At 34.3% G+C, this 19095-nt stretch overlaps 1 protein-coding gene across 1 annotated transcript in view; it reads left to right on the plus strand.

Moving 5' to 3' along the window:
• Nucleotides 1-17724, plus strand: part of LOC135133286 (zinc finger protein 569-like) — a 52222-nt gene extending 34498 nt beyond the window's left edge. The window contains exon 5 of the mRNA XM_064061639.1: nt 9952-17724. Coding sequence (XP_063917709.1) covers nt 9952-11029 — 1078 coding nt within the window. The 3' untranslated portion in view covers nt 11030-17724. The remainder of the gene's footprint in view (nt 1-9951) is intronic.
• Nucleotides 17725-19095: the final 1371 nt, after the last annotated feature.

A 19095-nucleotide genomic window follows, 5' to 3' on the forward strand; every position in this document is an offset into this window, starting at 1 on the left:
CTTGATCGTATAAGAATTGAAATATCATTGTTGTAGTGACAGAAAAGTCACTACATATCTCTATTATATTCTCCTAAAAATTATTTGAAATATCTCGTAGAAGCGTTGCCAAGTCGCCCTTGATAGTAATTTTGATGTTCAACTTTTGCCGTATTTCAAGGGGTTGGAGAAGAGAAGTGGAGGATTTAAGTTGATTACTACAAAAATCTACCATTTTAGACATGTTTTAAGTTTCTTGTTATCGAAATAAGTCTACATATATTAAGAAAAAAAGGCAAAATGTAGCCCCGCCCACCCACCCGGTCTCAATTGTGGTGATTTACTTTATTCGTCGTGAGCTAAGAAGACGGACTTGAACTGCAAAATCCTTATTTCTCTATGAAAAATTAAAAGCATGTTTTTTAGTATCGCGTTGTTCAAAGAAGACTATGTATATTAAGAAAAAATAAAGTAAAAGATTAAGCCACACCCATACCCGCCCCAATCTCAATTCTCAATTGTAATGAATTTTTCATTCGTTGCCAGATCAAGAGGTGGGGCTTATTTGCAAGATCCATATTTGTCTAGAAGAGTTTATCATTGTAAACATGTTTTAGGTTTCTTGTTCTGAAAAGACGACTACCTAAGTATAGTAAGAAAAAAGACAAAATATAAGCCCCGCCCACCCGCCCTATTTCAATTGTGACGATTTTTTTTTAATCGTCGAGAGTCGAAGGAGCGGAATTTAATTGCAAAATTCTTATTATTTCTCTACAAGAAATTACCATGTCAGACTTGCCTAATCTAAATAGTAATGAAGTTTTCATTCGTTGGCAGACCTAAGGGCGGCGGAACTTAATTGCAAAATCCATATATTCTTACAAAAATTACCATTTTAAACGAGTTTCAAATTACTAAAAATAAAAAAAATCATCACAATTGGGATGGGGTGGGCGGGCGGGGTTTTATATTTTGCCTTTTTTCTTAATTTACATAGTATTCTTTGAATAGCACACTCAAAAACAATTTTTAATGTCTTGTAAAGAAGTAAGCATTTTACAGTTAAGCTCTGCCCCCTTGGTTCACGACGAATAAAAAAAAATCATCACAATTGAGATAGGGCGGGTGGGCGGGGTTCCATTTTCTTTTTTGTTTTAAAATATGTAGACTTCTTTTCACAGCATTAAACTTAAAACATGTTTAAAACGGAAACTACATGGGGAAATTTCGATTTTGCAATTAGGTTCCGCGTCAAAATTGCAAAATCCATATTTCCTTGCAAAAATGTACCATTTTAACCATGTTCTACGTTTCTTGTTGTGAAAAGATGGCTGTGTATATTAAGAAAACAAGGCAAAATATAAGCCCCGCCCACCCACCCTGTCGCAATTCTGATGATTTTTTTTTATTCGTCATGAGCCAAGAAGGCGGAGCTTAACCGCAAAATCATTATGTATTTACGAGAAATTAAAAAACATGTTTTTGAGTATCGTGTTGTTCAAAGAATACCATATATATAAAGAAAAAAATGAAGCTAACGATTAGGCCTTGCCCATACCCGCCCCGATCTCAATTCTCAATTGCGATAGATTTTTCATTCGTTGTCATATCGAGGGGCGGGTCTTAATTGCAAGATCCATATTTGTCTACGGGAATTTACCATTTTAAACATGTTTTAGGTTTCTTGTTCTGGAAAGACGAATACGTGTATTAAGATCAAAGGAAAATATAAATCCCACCCACCCGCCCTATCTCAATTGTGACGATTTTTTTTTAATCGTCGAGAGCCAAAGGAGCGGAATTTAATTGCAAAATCCTTATTATTTCTTTAGAAGAAATTATCATGTCTTACTTGTTTTTGAGTATAATATTATTCAAAGAATACTACATATGTATGCTAAGAAAAAAATTAAGCCAAAGATTAAGCCCCACCCATTCCTGCTCTGGTCTAAATAGTAATGAAGTTTTCATACGTTGGCAGACCTAGGGACGGCGGAACCTAATTGCAAAATTCATATTTTCTTACAAAATTTACCATTTTAAACGAGTTTCAAATTACTAAGAATAAAAAAAAATCATCACATTTGGGATGGGGTGGGTGGGTGGGGATTATATTTTGCCTGTTTTCTTAACTTACCTAGTATTCTTTGAATACCACACTCAAAAACAATTTTTAATGTCTTGTAAAGAAGTAAGTATTTTACAGTTAAGCCCTGCCGCCTTGGTTCACGATGAATAAAAAAAATCATCACAATTGGGCGGGTGGGCGGGCTTCCATTTTGCTTTTTTGTTTTAAAATATGTAGACTTCATTTCACAACGTGAAACTTAAAACATGTTTAAAATGGAAACTACATGGGGAAATTTCGATGTTGCAATTAGGTTCCGCGTCAAAATTGCAAAATCCATATTTCCTTACAAAAATGTACCATTTTAACCATGTTCTACGTTTCTTGTTGTGAAAAGATGGCTGTGTATATTAAGAAAACAATGCAAAATATAAACCCCGCCCACCCACCCTGTCGCAATTCTGATATTTTTTTTTTATTCGTCATGAGCCAAAAAGGCGGAGCTTAACTGCAAAATCATTATGTATTTACGAGAAATTAAAAAACATGTTTTTGAGTATCATCGTGTTGTTTAAAGAATACCATATATATAAAAAAAATGAAGCCAAAATTGAAAAATTTATGTTGTACTACGTATGCTGAGAGATTGAGTGACAGAAAAGTCACTAAATTTACGCGAAAAAAAGTTTCTCCTGAAAATTATTTGAAATATCTCCTAGAAGCGTTGCCAAGTTGATTGTAACTTTGATCTTCAACTTTTGCCGTATTTAAAGTTGTTGTAGAAGAAAAGTAGGGGATTTCAGTTGATTACTACAAAAATTTACCGTTTTAGACATGTTTTAAGTTTCTTGTTATCGAAATAAGTCTACACATATTAAGAAAAAAAAAAAAAGGAAAAATGTGCCCCGCCCACCCACCCTGTCGCAATTCTGATTATTTTTTTTTTATTCGTGATGAGCCAAGAAGGCGGAGCTTAACTGCAAAATCATTATGCATTTAGGAGAAATTAAAAAACATGTTTTTGAGTATCGTGTTGTTCAAAGAATACCATATACAGGGTGTCTCAGAAATAAGTACATTAATTTTAATCAGTTATAGAGCTCATTGAACTCAACAACTTTTCTTAGTAGAGTTTTGTCAAGAAGTTTTTAATTATCAAGTTAAAAATTGTTAAAGTTATACCCCAATTAAGGTTACCCGCCCATGGATCCTCAGTCACCCATGGACACTAATAATTATTATAATTAATAATTTACGGTCAAAAACAGTTACTAGGATACGTATTTTCCCAATCTTGTCAATGTGACAAACATTTAGAGAGAAATTGAAAATTCTGCTCCCTAATGGCGTACGAAATTTCAACGGCCCAAATGTGAGTGTTGAACACCTTCCCTCGTGTAATCGACCTCATCAGTTGATGGTATAAGAGATACAAAATTTGCTTGTTCGTTTATTTTTCTATTAAACCACTCACAAAAGTTTTGCCTACGTGGTAAGTCTGTTAGTTTCAATAACTGAACTTTCTGGTCATAAAAGGGGTACATTTGTTCTCTGAGTATCCTCCAAATACTACTCTCCGATACATCACACTGGACAGTGATACGTGCTAGTGCCCGGTCGAGCTTCGACACTCTTCAAAACAGCCTCTTCAATATTAGCAATTCTATTACTACGTAACTTACCCCGATCCTGAGGTGCAGGTTTAAAAGATCCGTACTCTCGAAAATGCTACAACGTTCTTAAAACTGCGCACATTTGGCAGACGATTTGGGAGGTTTTCTGAAAAAATTCCTTGGGCGCGAGTGCCGTTTCCCCGAGCTTCACCGTACGTTAAAACCATATCGGTGCATTCCAGATTTGAAAACAAAGCCATTTCAACACATTTCGTCTATAAATTAGAAATCTGTGCCAAACAAACTTTAAAGAGACAACGTTTAATAAAAACATTGACATAAAAATGATTGTCAGTGTCAAAACGGTTGCTACGGTACCTTCTTCATTGTTGTAGTGTTGCTATTATTTAAGTTATTATTTAAGGTGAACATAGACGGCTCGTGAATATATGGGTGGGAAAATTCGAAATTCGACTTGAGTTTTCGAAAAAATGCTAGATAAAAAAGTTGTTCCGTTTCACGGGTTCTGCTACTGGTTAAAATTAATGTACTTATTTCTGAGACACCCTGTATATAAAAAAAAAAAATGAAGCCAAAATTAAAAAATTTATGTTGTACTGCGTATGGTGAGAGATTGAGTGACAGAAAAGTCACTAAATCTACGCGAAAAAAGTTTCTCCTGAAAATTAAAATTATTTGAAATATCTCCTAGAAGCATTGCCAAGTTGAGAGTAACTTTGATCTTCAACTTTTGCCGTATTTAAAGGGGTTATAAAAGAAAAGTGGAGGATTTAAGTTTATTACTACAAAAATTTACCATTTTAGACATGTTTTAAGTTTCTTGTTATCGAAATAAGTCTACACATATTAAGAAAAAAAAGGCAAAGTGTACCCCGCCCACCCACCCAATCTCAATTGTGATGATTTTCTTTATTCTTTTCCAGACCTAGGGGCGGCGGAACCTAATTACAAGATCCATATTTTCTTACAAAATTTACCATTTTAAACGAGTTTCAAATTACTAAGAATAAAAAAAAATCATCACAATTGGGATGGGGTGGGTGGGTGGGGTTTATATTTTGCCTTTTTTCTTCATTTACATAGTATTCTTTGAATACCACACTCAAAAACAATTTTTAATGTCTTGTAAAGAAATAAGTATTTTACAGTTAAGCTCTGTTCCCTTGGTTCACGTAAAAAAGTCATCACAATTGAGATAGGGCGGGTGAGCTAGCTTCCATTTTCTTTTTTGTTTTAAAATATGTAGACTTCTTTTCACAACATTAAACTTAAAACATGTTTGAAATGGAAACTACATCGAGAAGCTTCGATGTTGCAATTAGGTTCCGCGTCAAAATTGCAAAATCCATATTTCCTTGCAAAAGTGTACCATTTTAACCATGTTCTACGTTTCTTGTTGTGAAAAGATGGCTGTGTATATTAAGAAAACAAGGCAAAATATAAGCCCCGCCCACCCACCCTGTCGCAATTCTGATGATTTTTTTTTTTATTCGTCATGAGCCAAGAAGGCGGAGCTTAACTGCAAAATCATTATGTATTTACGAGAAATTAAAAACATGTTTTTGAGTATCGTGTTCAAAGAATACCATATATATAAAGAAAAAAATGAAGCCAAAGATTAGGCCCAACCCATACCTGCCCCGATCTCAATTCTCAATTGTGATAAATTTTTCATTCGTTGTCATATCGAGGGGCGGGGCTTAATTGCAAGATCCATATTTGTCTACTAGAATTTACAATTTTAAACGTGTTTTAAGTTTCTTGTTCTGAAAAGACGACCACGTATATTAAGAACAAAGGAAAATATAAACCCCGCCCACCCGCCCTATCTCAATTGTGGCGATTTTTTTTTTAATTTTCGAGTGCCAGAGCAGCGGAATTTAATTGCAAAATCCTTATTTCTTTAGAAGAAATGACCATGTAAATTCAGAAAAAATTAAAGCCAAAGATTAAGTCCGACTCATACCTGCCACGATCTAAATAGTAATGAAGTTTTCATACGTTGGTAGACCTAGGGACGGCGCAGCCTAATTGCAAAATCCACATTTCCTTACGAAAATTTACCATTTTAAAGCAGTTTCAACTTTTTAAGAATAAACAAAATCATCAAAATTGGGATGGGTGGGCGGGGTTTATATTTTGCCTTTTTTTATATACATAGTATTCTTTGAATACCACACTCAAAAACATGTTTTTAATTTCTTGTAAAGAAATAAGTATTTTACAGTTCAGCTCTGCCCCCTTGGTTTACGACGAATAAAAAAATTATCACAATTGAGATAGGGCGGGTGGGCGGGCTTCCATTTTGCCTTTTTGTTTTAATATGTGTAGACTTCTTTCACAACATGAAACTTAAAACATGTTCAAAATGGAAAATTTATATGTGTGGAAATTTAGATCTTGCAATTAGGTTCGGCCCCATAATAACAAAATCCACATTTCCTTGCAAAAATGTATCATTTTAACCATGTTCTAAGTTTCTTGTTGTGAAAAGATGGTTGTGTAGATTAAGAAAACAAGACAAAATATGAGCCCCGCCCACCCACCCGGTCTCAATTCTGATGATTTTTTTTTTATTCGTCGTGAACCAAGAAGGCGGAGCTTAACTGCAAAATCCTTATGACTACGAGAAATTAGAAACATGTTTTTGAGTATCGTGTTTAAAGAATACCATGTATATTAAGAAAAAAATAAAGCCAAAGATTAGGCTCCTCCCATACCCACCGCGATCTCAATTCTCAATTGTGATGAATTTTTCATTCGTTGTCAGATCGAGGGGCGGGGCTTAATTGCAAGATCCATATTTGTCTACAAGTATTTACCATTGTAAACATGTTTTTAAGTTTCTTGTTCTGAAAAGACGACTACGTATATTAAGAAAAATGTAAAATATAAGCCCCGCCCACTCGCCCCATCTCAATTGTGACGATTTTTTTTTAATCGTTGAGAGCCAAAGGAGCGGAATTTAATTGTTGCCAAATTCTTATTTCTCTAGAAGAAATTACCACGTAAGACATGTTTTTGAGTATCCTGTTATTCAAAGAATACATGTATATTAATAAAAAATTAAAGCCATAGATTTAAGCCCCACCCATACCTGCTCCTATTTAAATAGTAATGAAGTTTTCATTTGTTGGCAGACCTAAGAGCGGCGGAGCCTAATTGCAAAATCCATATTTTCTTACAAAAATTACCATTTTAAACGAGTTTAAAATTACTAAGAATAAAAAAAGATTATTACAATTGGGAGGGGTGAGTGGGTGGGTTTTATATATTGCCTTTTTTTTTCTTAATATACATAGTATTCTTTGAATACCACACTCAAAAACAATTTTTAATTTCTTGTAAAGAAATAAGTATTTTACAGTTAAGTTAAGCTCTGCCCCCTTGGTTCACGGTGAATAAAAAAAAAATCATTAAAATTGAGATAGGGCGGGTGGGCGGGCTTCCATTTTGCCTTTTTGTTTTAATATGTCTAGACTTCTTTTCACAACATGAAACTTAAAACATGTTTTAAAATGGACAATTTATATGAGGAAATTTCGATGTTGCAATTAGGTTCCGCGTCAAAATTGCAAAATCCATATTTCCTTGCAAAAATGTACCATTTTAACCATGTTCTACGTTTCTTGTTGTGAAAAGATGGCTGTGTATATTATGAAAACAAGGCAAAATATAAGCCCCGCCCACCCACCCTGTCTCAATTCTGATGATTTTTTTTTATTCGTCATGAGCCAAGAAGGCGGAGCTTAACTGCAAAATCATTATGTATTTACGAGAAATTAGAAACATGTTTTTGAGTATCGTGTTTAAAGAATACCATGTATATTAAGAAAAAAATAAAGCCAAAGGTTAGGCCCCTCAAATACCCGCCGCGATTGTGATGAATTTTTCATTCGTTGTCAGATCGAGGGGCGGGGCTTAATTGCAAGATCCATATTTGTCTACAAGAACTTCCCATTGTAAACATGTTTTAAGTTTCTTGTTCTGAAAAGACGACTATGTATATTAAGAAAAAAGGAAAATATAAGCCCCGCCCTTTCTCAATTGTGACGATTTTTTTTTATCGTCGAGAGCCGAGAGGCGGAGCGGAATTACAAAATCGATATTTCCGTAAATAAATTTACCATTTTAAACATGTTTTAAGTTTCTTGTTTTGAAAATTTTTGTATTGGTCAAATTAAAAACGAGTCAATTACCCCATTTTCCCGAGAATGTGAGAAAACGCACGTCTTTATATCATAATAATAATGATACAATAAGAATTATAGTGTTCATAGCGTTTTGTTCGATTGTGGTTTAATTAATAACTTTAGTCCTCAGTTTTGAGAAGACAAACTCATTCAAATCAATAGAGAAATATGTATCTTGCAATTACGCTCCTCCCCTCGGTCAAACAACGAATGAAAAATTCATCACAATTGAAATTGGGGCGGGTGGATGGGGCTTAATATTTGTTTTTTTTTTCTTGTTGGGAAAGGAAGACTTCATATATTAAGGAAAAAATAGACCAAATATAAGCCCCGCCCACCCACCCTTTCTCAATTGTGATGAATGCTTTATTCATCGTGAGTTGAAGGGGGGAGTTCAGTGGCAAAATCGTCATTCCTCTACAAGAAATTACCATATGAAAGATGTTTTTAAAAGGGTAGAATTTTCTAGAGAAATAATATGTTACAGATAAACTCCGCTCCTCGTCTGATTAGAAATGAAAAACTCATCACAATTGAGCTTGGGGTAGGTAGGTGGGGCTTAATATTTGTTTTGTTTTTGTTTTTTTTTTCAATATATAGAATTTTCTTTCAACAACAGGATAGTTAAACATATTGTCAGTTTCTTGTTGGGAAAAAAAGACTTCATATATTAAGAAAAAAATGGACAAAATATAAGCCCCGCCCACCCACCCCTTCTCAATTGTGATGAATGCTTTATTCATTGTGAGCTGAAGGGCGGAATTTAGTGGCAAAATTGTCATTCCTCTACAAGAAATTACCATAAAGGATAGAATTTTCTAGAGAAATAATATGTTACAATTAAACTCCGCCCCTCGTCTGATTAGGAATGAAAAAACAAGACAAGATATATAATAGAAAATATAAAGTCAATCTATTTATTCAATAATTTTGGGCTGTACTCCTAATGTAAGTCATTTAGAATAACGTGTACTTTTTCCGTTTTTTTCGAAAAACTGAAGAAATAAAAAACTGAAAAATCTAAAAATTGAAAACTCGTGAAATTTAAAATCGAAAAACTGCAAAATCTAAAAAGTGAAATGTCCAAAAGTTGGAAAATCGGAAAACTGGAAAATTTAAAAATGGAAACTCGAAGAAATCGTAAAATTGAAAAGAAGTGAAATTGAAAAAACAAAAAATTATAAAATCGGAACATTGAAAAATTGGAAAAAATAAAAAATATAAAAAACTGAACCGAAAAATTCCAAAATGTAGAAATTGAATTGAAAACTTGAAAGATTAAATTTAAACTTCAAAACTCGAAAAAATTAACCATTGAAGAAAAAATTCAAGTCAAATAAGCGGGAGCATTATTTACGCCACTGGTTTTTACTTTATAGAGGTTATAAAACAAAAATGATAATTTTTCGAAGAAGTGGGATTTATTTAGCGGCACTTTGGGGGCGAGGGAAGTTCTGTTGAAACAACCTTCGACCAATTTTTTTTGGAAAATTTTTGGAGCATTTGAATTCACTTTACGTGTTTCATACCAATTGTTGAAATACATTTTTAGATCGGAAAATTTTGTCTCTATAACGTTTAATGCCGCATCACTTTGTGATTTCTTACAATGTGATTGGTATTTTCTGTGTTTTACTTAAAAAAAACTGGATTTGTTAGATTGTACTTCTGGGGCGTGGAAAGTTAATCTGGGGACTAGGAGACCAATTTTTTCTTAATTTTTAAATCAATTAAAATTATAGCGGCTTCCATAGACTTGATTTTTTTTCTATGGTAAATTTTATAAAATCTGCACAAATCCGGATTTAATATGATACGAAATAGACAAAGAGAATAGCTGGTCCATTGGAACTGTTATAGTGAACTGGTTGCATATCTTGAAACAAAAAAATTGACAGGTGTAGGGAATTTTAAGAACAAAAACTATGATCCCAAGTCAATTTCCCTCGTTTTAGGCGACATTAGGAATAGGAAGAACCAACCCACACGATCCCACCCTAATCATTCCAACATTGCTTATTCTACACTTTTCTCTAGTTTTTTGATTCGTTTTATTATTATTTACGCTATACTCCAGGTGCGACTTCTGCTCGAAGACGTTCACCCGGAAGGAACACCTCCTCAACCACGTCAGGCAACACACGGGCGAATCGCCGCACCGGTGCGGCTTCTGCAATAAGTCCTTCACCCGAAAAGAACACCTCATCAACCACGTTCGCCAACACACGGGGGAAACCCCGTTCCGGTGCAATTACTGTCCCAAGGCCTTCACCCGGAAGGACCACTTAGTCAATCACGTGCGCCAGCACACGGGGGAGTCCCCGCACAAGTGCACTTTCTGCACCAAGTCCTTCACGCGGAAGGAGCACCTCAACAACCACGTGCGCCAGCACACCGGCGAATCCCCGCACCGGTGCCATTTCTGCTCCAAGTCCTTCACCCGTAAGGAGCACCTCACCAACCACGTCCGCATCCACACCGGCGAGTCGCCGCACCGGTGCGAGTTCTGCCAGAAGACCTTCACCAGGAAGGAGCACCTCACCAACCACCTGCGCCAGCACACCGGCGAGACCCAGCACTGCTGCAACGTCTGCTCGAAGCCCTTCACTAGGAAGGAGCACCTCATCAACCACATGCGCTCGCACACGGGCGAGCGGCCCTTCGCCTGCACCGAGTGCGGCAAGTCGTTCCCGCTGAAGGGCAACCTGCTGTTCCACCAGCGCTCGCACAACAAGGGCGCCGCCGCCGACAGGCCCTTCCGGTGCGACCTGTGCGAGAAGGACTTCATGTGCAAGGGCCACTTGGTGTCGCACCGTCGCTCCCACAGCGGCGAGCGGCCGCACGCGTGCCCAGACTGCGGTAAGACGTTCGTCGAAAAGGGCAATATGTTGAGGCACTTACGGAAACATACCGTAGAGAACGGGGCGGCGAACGAGCAGCAGAATATCGCGCCGAGTCAGGTGCAGCAAGGGCAGAACAGCCAGGCGCAAGCGTCGGGGGCGGCGAGTCTGCAGATACCGCAAGTGAGTCAGACGCAGCAGACCGCCCCGAGTAATAATATCGTTACGCAATCGCCGCACTTGCCGATGCATACGCCGAGTAATCATCCCGTCGTCGTGCCTACTGCGAATGGTAACGTTCTGGCCAGCTATTAGGGGTTGGGGTGGACGAGTTCTAGTTCCTTTCGAGAGTGGTTGCCGGCCCTGTGAATAACAGTATTCCCTCCGTGAGTAGAAATAATAAGGCGGGAGAGAGTATATTTTGGTTAGGGGGTGGAGTTGCGGTTTGCTGAGGAGGTAGACGGTCAGGGCATGTCTGGGTCGAAACGGAGGCGGCTGTGGTCTTAAATTGTTTGAATTTGATGTTTTAAGTCATTGCGGAAAGTCGGAAATGACCGCAGACCGAGTGTGGAACCTTGAGAAACCAACCGGTGTAGATTCCACGTTGACAACTTGTTTACAAACAAATGAAAATCAAAATAGAGTTTTAATAGTTTTTTGGTCGAGTTAATTTGAGCTCGTGGGCGACTATGTGATCAAGATCATACTATCTATATGAAAATAATTTTAGTATATGCCAGTAAAAAACTACAACTTTGATCTCTTTTTTTTGTGTTTCTACCATTAATGAGAAATCGAGGACCGTGGCACATGGAGTTTTTATCTTCTCTGTTTCAACTCAATCAGGCTTTTCAAGTCTTTAATAATTGAAAATTGATATATTTCGATCAGTGGATGTCTACCTTAGTATTGCCGACAGGGAAAAATATCAAAATAGTGTCAGACAAAACATCAAAAGTGGGATATATATAATTGTAAAATGTTATTTCACCGTTAGTAATTTTGATACGATTATAAAAGAAATATTTAAACATGTACGGGGCGTTCCATTTAAATAAAACTAATTTATGTGTTATATATCAAAAACAAAACTGTCTAGTTGAAATTAATTTTGGTGTATGCTAGTTAAAAATTATAACTTTGGGTTATATTTTTTTTTGTATTTTCATAACTAATGAGAAATCTGAGATCACGCTCTTAGTGATTTAAGTAACATGTCGAACTATTATTTGATTTTGGTTATAAAGTCTAGGACAGAAGTCCGCAAACTGTTGCTCGGAATCACCGACAATGGGATCAGATCGTAGTGAGCTGTGAATACGTCAATTCATCCAGAGAAAAGACAAGCTATTTTCTAATTTTATCATCTTTGGTTAGCACATTGAATTTTTATCTTTCTCTTTGCTTCAACTCGCTGTGATACTTCAAGTCTTTAATAATTTAAAATTGATATGATATTTTTCGATTCCTGGATTTCTACATCAATATTATCGACAGGGAAAAAATCAAAACAGTGTCAGACATAACATCAAAAGTGGGATATGTATAATTGTAAAATGTTATTTCACCGTTAATAATTTTGATGCGATTATAAAAGAAAGTTTTTTGTTTTGTATATTTTGAAAAATATACAAAACAAATTTTTAAATAATACTATCCTTTATAACTATATTTTTGTCAACAAGTGAAGATAGGTTGTCATGGTAATATCTAATACTACGTTAAATATTGACTAACTTTATTGTTTCGTATTTTGAAACAACTAGACGTTACGTAAAAAAATTCTGCTTAGTGATTGATGAAAAAAGAATAACAATTTTGACCTGAATTAGTCCATCTGGCCTATATGTGTAATCAAATTGGCAAAATACATTGAAAATGTTCCATATACAGGGCAAGTCCTCATTAATTATTATTAGAAATAAAAAAATCTCTCATCAAAATTCTACAATTGTTTGAATAGCATATACTAAAATGATTTTCAACCATACAGTGTTTTGTCTTAAAGTCGTAACACAATTTGTTTTTATAATGGCAAACCCAATATATTTTTACTTGTTACTGGCTTTAAAAAAATGGAACAACGTTGCAACGTCGCATAGAAACTTCAAAAATAAACTGAGTTATAAAATCTTGAAAGAGACCAACGAGAATATGTAAACATATACGGGGTGTTCCATTTAAACAAAACTAATTTATGTGTTATACCTCAAAAACAAAACTGTCTAGTTGAAATTAATTTTAGTGTATGCTAGTTAAAAATTATAACTGGGTCATTTTTTTTTTTTTTTTCATAACTAATGAGAAATCCGGGATCACGCTCTTGGTGATTTAAGTAACATGTCGAACTATTATTTGATTTTGGATATATAGTCTAGGAGAGAAGTCCGCAAACTGTTGCTCGGAATCACCGACAATGGGATCAGATCGTAGTGAGCTGTGAATACGTCAATTCGTCCAGAGAAAAGACAATCTATTTTATAATTTTATGATCTTTGGTTAACACATTGAATTTTTATCTTTTTCTTTGTTTCAACTCGCTGTGACACTTCAAGTCTTTAATAATTTAAAATTGATATGATCTTTTCCGATTCCTGGATTTCTACATCAATATTATCGACAGGGAAAAATCAAAACAGTGTCAGACATAACATCAAAAGTGGGATATATATAATTGTAAAATGTTATTTCACCGTTAGTAATTTTGATACGATTATCAAAGAAAGTTTTAGACTTTTGCAAATGTCATTGTACCCCGATTTTGAAAAATATACGAAACAAATTTTTAAATAATACGAGCCTTTATAGCTATATTTTTGTCAACAAATGAAGATAGGTTGTCATGGTAATATCTAATACTACGTTAAATATTGAATAACTTTGTTGTTTTGTGTTTTGAAACAACTAGACGCTACGTAAAAAAATTCTGCTTAGTTACTGATGAAAAAAGAATAACAATTTTGACCTGAATTAGTCCATCTGCTCTCTATGTGTGATTAAATTGGCAAAATACATTGAAAATGTTCCATATACGGGGCAAGTCCTCATTAATTATTAGAAATAAAAAAATCTCTCATCAAAATTCTACAATTGTTTGAATATCATATACTAAAATGATTTTCAACCATACAGTGTTTTGTCTTCAAGTCGTAACACAAGTTGTTTTTATAATGGCACACCCTATATATTTTTACTTGTTACTGGCTTTAAAAAAATGGAACAACGTTGCAACGTCGCATTGAAACTTCAAAAATAAACTGAGTTATAAAATCTTGAAAGAGACCAACGAGAATATGAAACATATACGGGGTGTTCCATTTAAATAATACTAATTTATGTGTTATACCTCAAAAATAATACTGTCTAGTTGAAATTAATTTTAGTGTATGCTAGTTAAAAATTATAACTTTGGGTTCTTTTTTTTGTATTCCCATAACTAATGAGAAATTGGAGATCCCGCTCTTGGTGATTTAAGTAATATGTGGAACTATTATTTGATTTTCGTTGTAAAGTCTAGGAGAGAAGTCCGTAAACTGTTGCTCGGAATCACCGACAATGGGATCAGATCGTGGTGAGCTGTGAATACGTCAATTCATCCAGAGAAAAGACAAGCTATTTTATAATTTTATGATATTTGGTTAACACATTGAATTTTTATCTTTCTTTTTGTTTCAACTCGCTGTGACAATTCAAGTCTTTAATAATTTAAAATTGATATGATATTTTTCGATTCCTGGATTTCTACATCAATATTATCGACAGGGAAAAAATCAAAACAGTGTCAGACATAACATCAAAAGTGGGATATATGTAATTGTAAAATGTTATTTCACCGTTAGTAATTTTGTTACGATTTTAAAAGACAGTTTTAGACTTTTGCAAATGTCATTGTACCCCCGATTTTGAAAAATATACGGAACAAATTTTTAAATAATACTATCCTTTATAACTATATTTTTGTCAACAAATGAAAACAGGTTGTCATGGTAATATCTAATACTACGTTAAATATTGACTAACTTTATTGTTTCGTATTTTGAAACAACTAGACGTTACGTAAAAAAAATCTGCTTAGTTATTGATGAAAAAAGAATAACAATTTTGATCTGAATTAGTCCATCTGCTCTCTATGTGTGATTAAATTGGCAAAATACATTGAAAATGTTCTATATACAGGGCAAGTCCTCATTAATGATTAGAAATAAAAAAATCTCTCATCAAAATTCTACAATTGTTTGAATAGCATATACTAAAATGATTTTTAACCATACAGTGTTTTGTCTTAAAGTCGTAACACAACTTGTTTTTATGATGGTACACCCTATATATTTTTATTTGTTACTGGCTTTAGAAAAATGGAACAACGTTGCAACGTCGCATTGAAACTTCAAAAATAAACTGAGTTGTAAAATCTTGAAAGAGACTAACCAGAAATTGTAAACATATATGGGGTGTTCCATTTAAATAAAACTAATTTATGTGTTATACCTCAAAAACAATACTGTCTAGTTGAAATTAATTTTAGTGTATGCAAGTTAAAAATTATAACTTTGGGTTCTTTTTTTTTGTATTTCCATAACTAATGAGAAATCGGGGATCACGCTCTTAGTGATTTAAGTAACATGTCGAACTATTATTTGATTTTCGTTATAAAGTCTAGGACAGAAGTCGTCAAACTGTTGCTCGGAATCACCGACAATGGGATCAGATCGTGGTGAGCTGTGAATACGTCAATTCATCGAGAGAAAAGACAAGCTATTTTATTATTTTATGATCTTTGGTTAACACATTGAATTTTTATCTTTTTTTTTTCTTTCTTTCAACACGCTGTGACACTTCAAGTCTTTAATAACTTAAAATTGATATGATATTTTTCGATTCCTGGATTTCTGCATCAATATTATCGACAGGGAAAAAATCAAAACAGTGTCAGACATAACATCAAAAGTGGGATATATATAATTGTAAAATGTTATTTCACTGTTAGTAATTTTGATACGATTATAAAAGAAAGTTTTAGACTTTTGCAAATGTCATTGTACCCCCGATTTTCAAAAATATACGAAACAAATTTTTAAATAATAGGAGCCTTTATAGCTATATTTTTGTCTACAAATGAAGATAGATTGTCATGGTAATATCTAATACTACGTTAAATATTGAATAACTTTGTTGTTTTGTGTTTTGAAACAACTAGACGTTACGTAAAAAAATTCCCCTTAGTTATTGATGAAAAAAGAATAACAATTTTGATCTGAATTAGTCCATTTGCTCTATATGTGAAATCAAATTGGCAAAATACATTGAAAATGTTCCATATACAGGGCAAGTCCTCATTAATTATTAGAAATAAAAAAATGTTTCATCAAAGTCCTACAATTCTTTAAATAACATAACTAAAATGATTTTCAACCATACAGTGTTTTGTCTTAAAGTCGTAACATAACTTGTTTTTATAATGGCACACCCTATATATTTTTACTTGTTACTGGCTTTAAAAAAATGGAACAACGTTGCAACGTCGCATTGAAATTTCAAAAATAAACTGAGTTATAAAATCTTGAAAGAGACCAACGAGAATATGTAAACATATACGGGGTGTTCCATTTAAATAAAACTATCGATCGTGGTGAGCTGTGAATACGTCAATTCATCCAGAGAAAGGACAAGCTATTTTTGTAATTTAATTGTCTCTGTTTAGCATTGTGTTTTCATCTTTCTCTCTGTTCCAACTCGCTCTGGCTTTTCGTCTTTCATAATTTAAATATATTTGTATTCGTAGACAGGGAAAAAATCAAAACAGTGTCAGACAAAACATCAAAAGTGGGATATATACAACCGTAAAAAAATCTGCGTAGTTTTAATTAAAAAAAAAATAGTAAAATATTTTTTTGGAATTAGTGCTCTGTAATTTCAAATCTTCCGCCGACGTGAACTTGGAGACTGCATAGAGTGGATACTGTAAACGACAATAATATATCACGTTTGCTATGACTGTTCCATACACCAAGAGTGCCACCCTAAAAGAGCAAAACTACTATTGTCGTTCTTACTTTGTTTAATACGGTACCCAGACATGACCTGAGCGTCTCATTTCCGTAACAGAAAACTACTTTCAGTGATTAAAAATTGGATCGGGAGCAACTGTCCTTAGTCCGTAACTGTCGACTCATATCATACACGCTGTATATTTATAAATGAACCGTAGAATAAACAGTTATCGATGTTGTAAATAGTGAAATAGCGGGAATTTGTAAATTAAGTGGGTGGTTCGCCGCCACCACCACGAATAACATACTAACGATATATCAAACGAGGCCAGTGTCAGTCTGTACTTACTTGATTTTGAGAGCAGCTTTAGTCCGACGTCGGGCTTATCATTTGAAACTCCTTATCTCTGTGAAAATGTGATACGAGTAGATTCGAGACGAGTGATTTTTTATTTTCTCGTAGAATAACGCAGGCCTATTATGATTATTCACGACCAATTTGTAGGTTAGAGCGTCACTTGAATTTGATATTAATTTTTTGGTGCTATGACGAAGGACTGATGTGTTTAGGACACTTTTTGATTTCTGCACGGATCTGATTTTCTTCAAGTGGCGGTTTTGTATTATACCGAAGCTTGCTATGTACATACCGTAGGAGAATTGCGCTGAGAAATGTAAATTTGTTATTAGAGAACGTGACAATTATCCGGTAATTGTCACTAGATGTTTTGACTTAGTTATATTGTAGAAGAATCGTTATAATTACAAATGCTTTTGTACATAATTATTATGTAACATAATACTATCCTGAAAGTATTTGTAGTTGTAAATTTTTGAGAGTAATTATAAATTTATAGAAGCTATATATTATTGTATACATATACACTTTAGTTAATATTTTTTAGATTATTTTGTAATACAACCGAGATGTATGTTTCTTTTTTAATAAAAATAGTTGTATTGGAACCCCGTCTAGATTATCTACCCGGGGCGTACGTTCGATATGACAATAACTCGAAATTAGCTCCTGTGATCCTATTACCTGTGGGAAATCAAGCGAGATCCGGAACGTATCAAAAAGAAAGGAATTTTTCAAGTGAGGAGATAACCCTTACTTTGCAATTTGGCTAAAACTAGATTTACTAAAATTGCGCGATGTGGGCCGAGAATTATTACACGTAATTTATGCAACACATCCAAGTTTTGGCGAGATTAGGATAAGATATTTATAAAGTCGACGCAGAAACCGCAAATGATGCACCCATTAATCTCGTGAAAAATGACTAGAGGCTGGATAAGGATTAATAGTCACGGAAGGAAGGAATTAGCAGCAGATGTTCCGAGTACGTAGAATATATTAAATTTCCTCAAAAAGAAAACGACATCTAAATCTCTCAAAAGGGAGGATAAAGCCGCGGTTCTACATGGGCGTTATGGCCGGGAATTAATCTTCAAATAACATGCCGAGTTCCAGGAAAACTCGCGTGAGGGTGTTAAACTGTTTTTCCTCGATATTTGCTGTTGTTTCTCGACGAACCCGAACTAATAATTTAATGGAGCGATCGAAATTATAAACTAAAAACAAAAAAGTTAGAAAGGTAAGTACAAAACAACTTTCTTTAGCATCAAGGTAGAATGTGCCTCTTTTTCTTTAGAGTAAACTTGTCAGGTTTTTTGTCAGAATAAACTCGTTCAGTTTTCAAGCTAACGCAGTAATTGGAGTCAATATTGACGGTAAATTTCCGTACGTAAGTTTTATTTCGACTAGCTGTGCTTAATTTCTATTTTCTCGATAATATTACACGGAAAAGGTTTCAGAATTTCAGATTAAAATGATTAAGCAACGTCTAACAGTCGTAACAACCCGGCCCTGATTGGTCAGTTCAAGTTCAAGTTAAAAATCTCTGATGTAAGTAGTGTTAATTTATTAATATAAATTTTCACGAAGAGTGCGTTGGTGATTTTTTGTGATTAAGTGCATTGATGTGGCACAGATCCAAAGCAGAGTAGAAAAAATCTTTAGTTTTGGCTACTGTTAGACTTTTGAGATTTATTAGACTTTTTTTTTAATTTTCACAATAGAGAACACAATATAACTTTTCAACACCTTGTATGCTAAATAATTATAAAACTAATATTCAAGATACAGAGTGATCATAGAAGATGGTCAGTGAATTTAGCACTTGCTAACGTAAGTCTTATTTTGGCCCTATTAAACTTGTAAAAACTTGTAAAAAAGGTGTTAAATTGCAAATTTCTATAGTAACAACTTAAAAAACAAAAATATTGTCACTATTTACCTTCAACAAAGTTAGATTATAATTGATATTTGTGACAGTCGACGAGTGCAAGAAATTTCGAAGCCAACTTTGACATACGATCTTTTCTAAC

Source organism: Zophobas morio, unplaced genomic scaffold (genome assembly GCF_036711695.1).
Source record: "Zophobas morio isolate AGI-343-1 ecotype UQ-CSIRO unplaced genomic scaffold, CSIRO_AGI_Zmor_V1 ptg000021l, whole genome shotgun sequence".
Taxonomy (NCBI): domain Eukaryota; kingdom Metazoa; phylum Arthropoda; class Insecta; order Coleoptera; family Tenebrionidae; genus Zophobas; species Zophobas morio.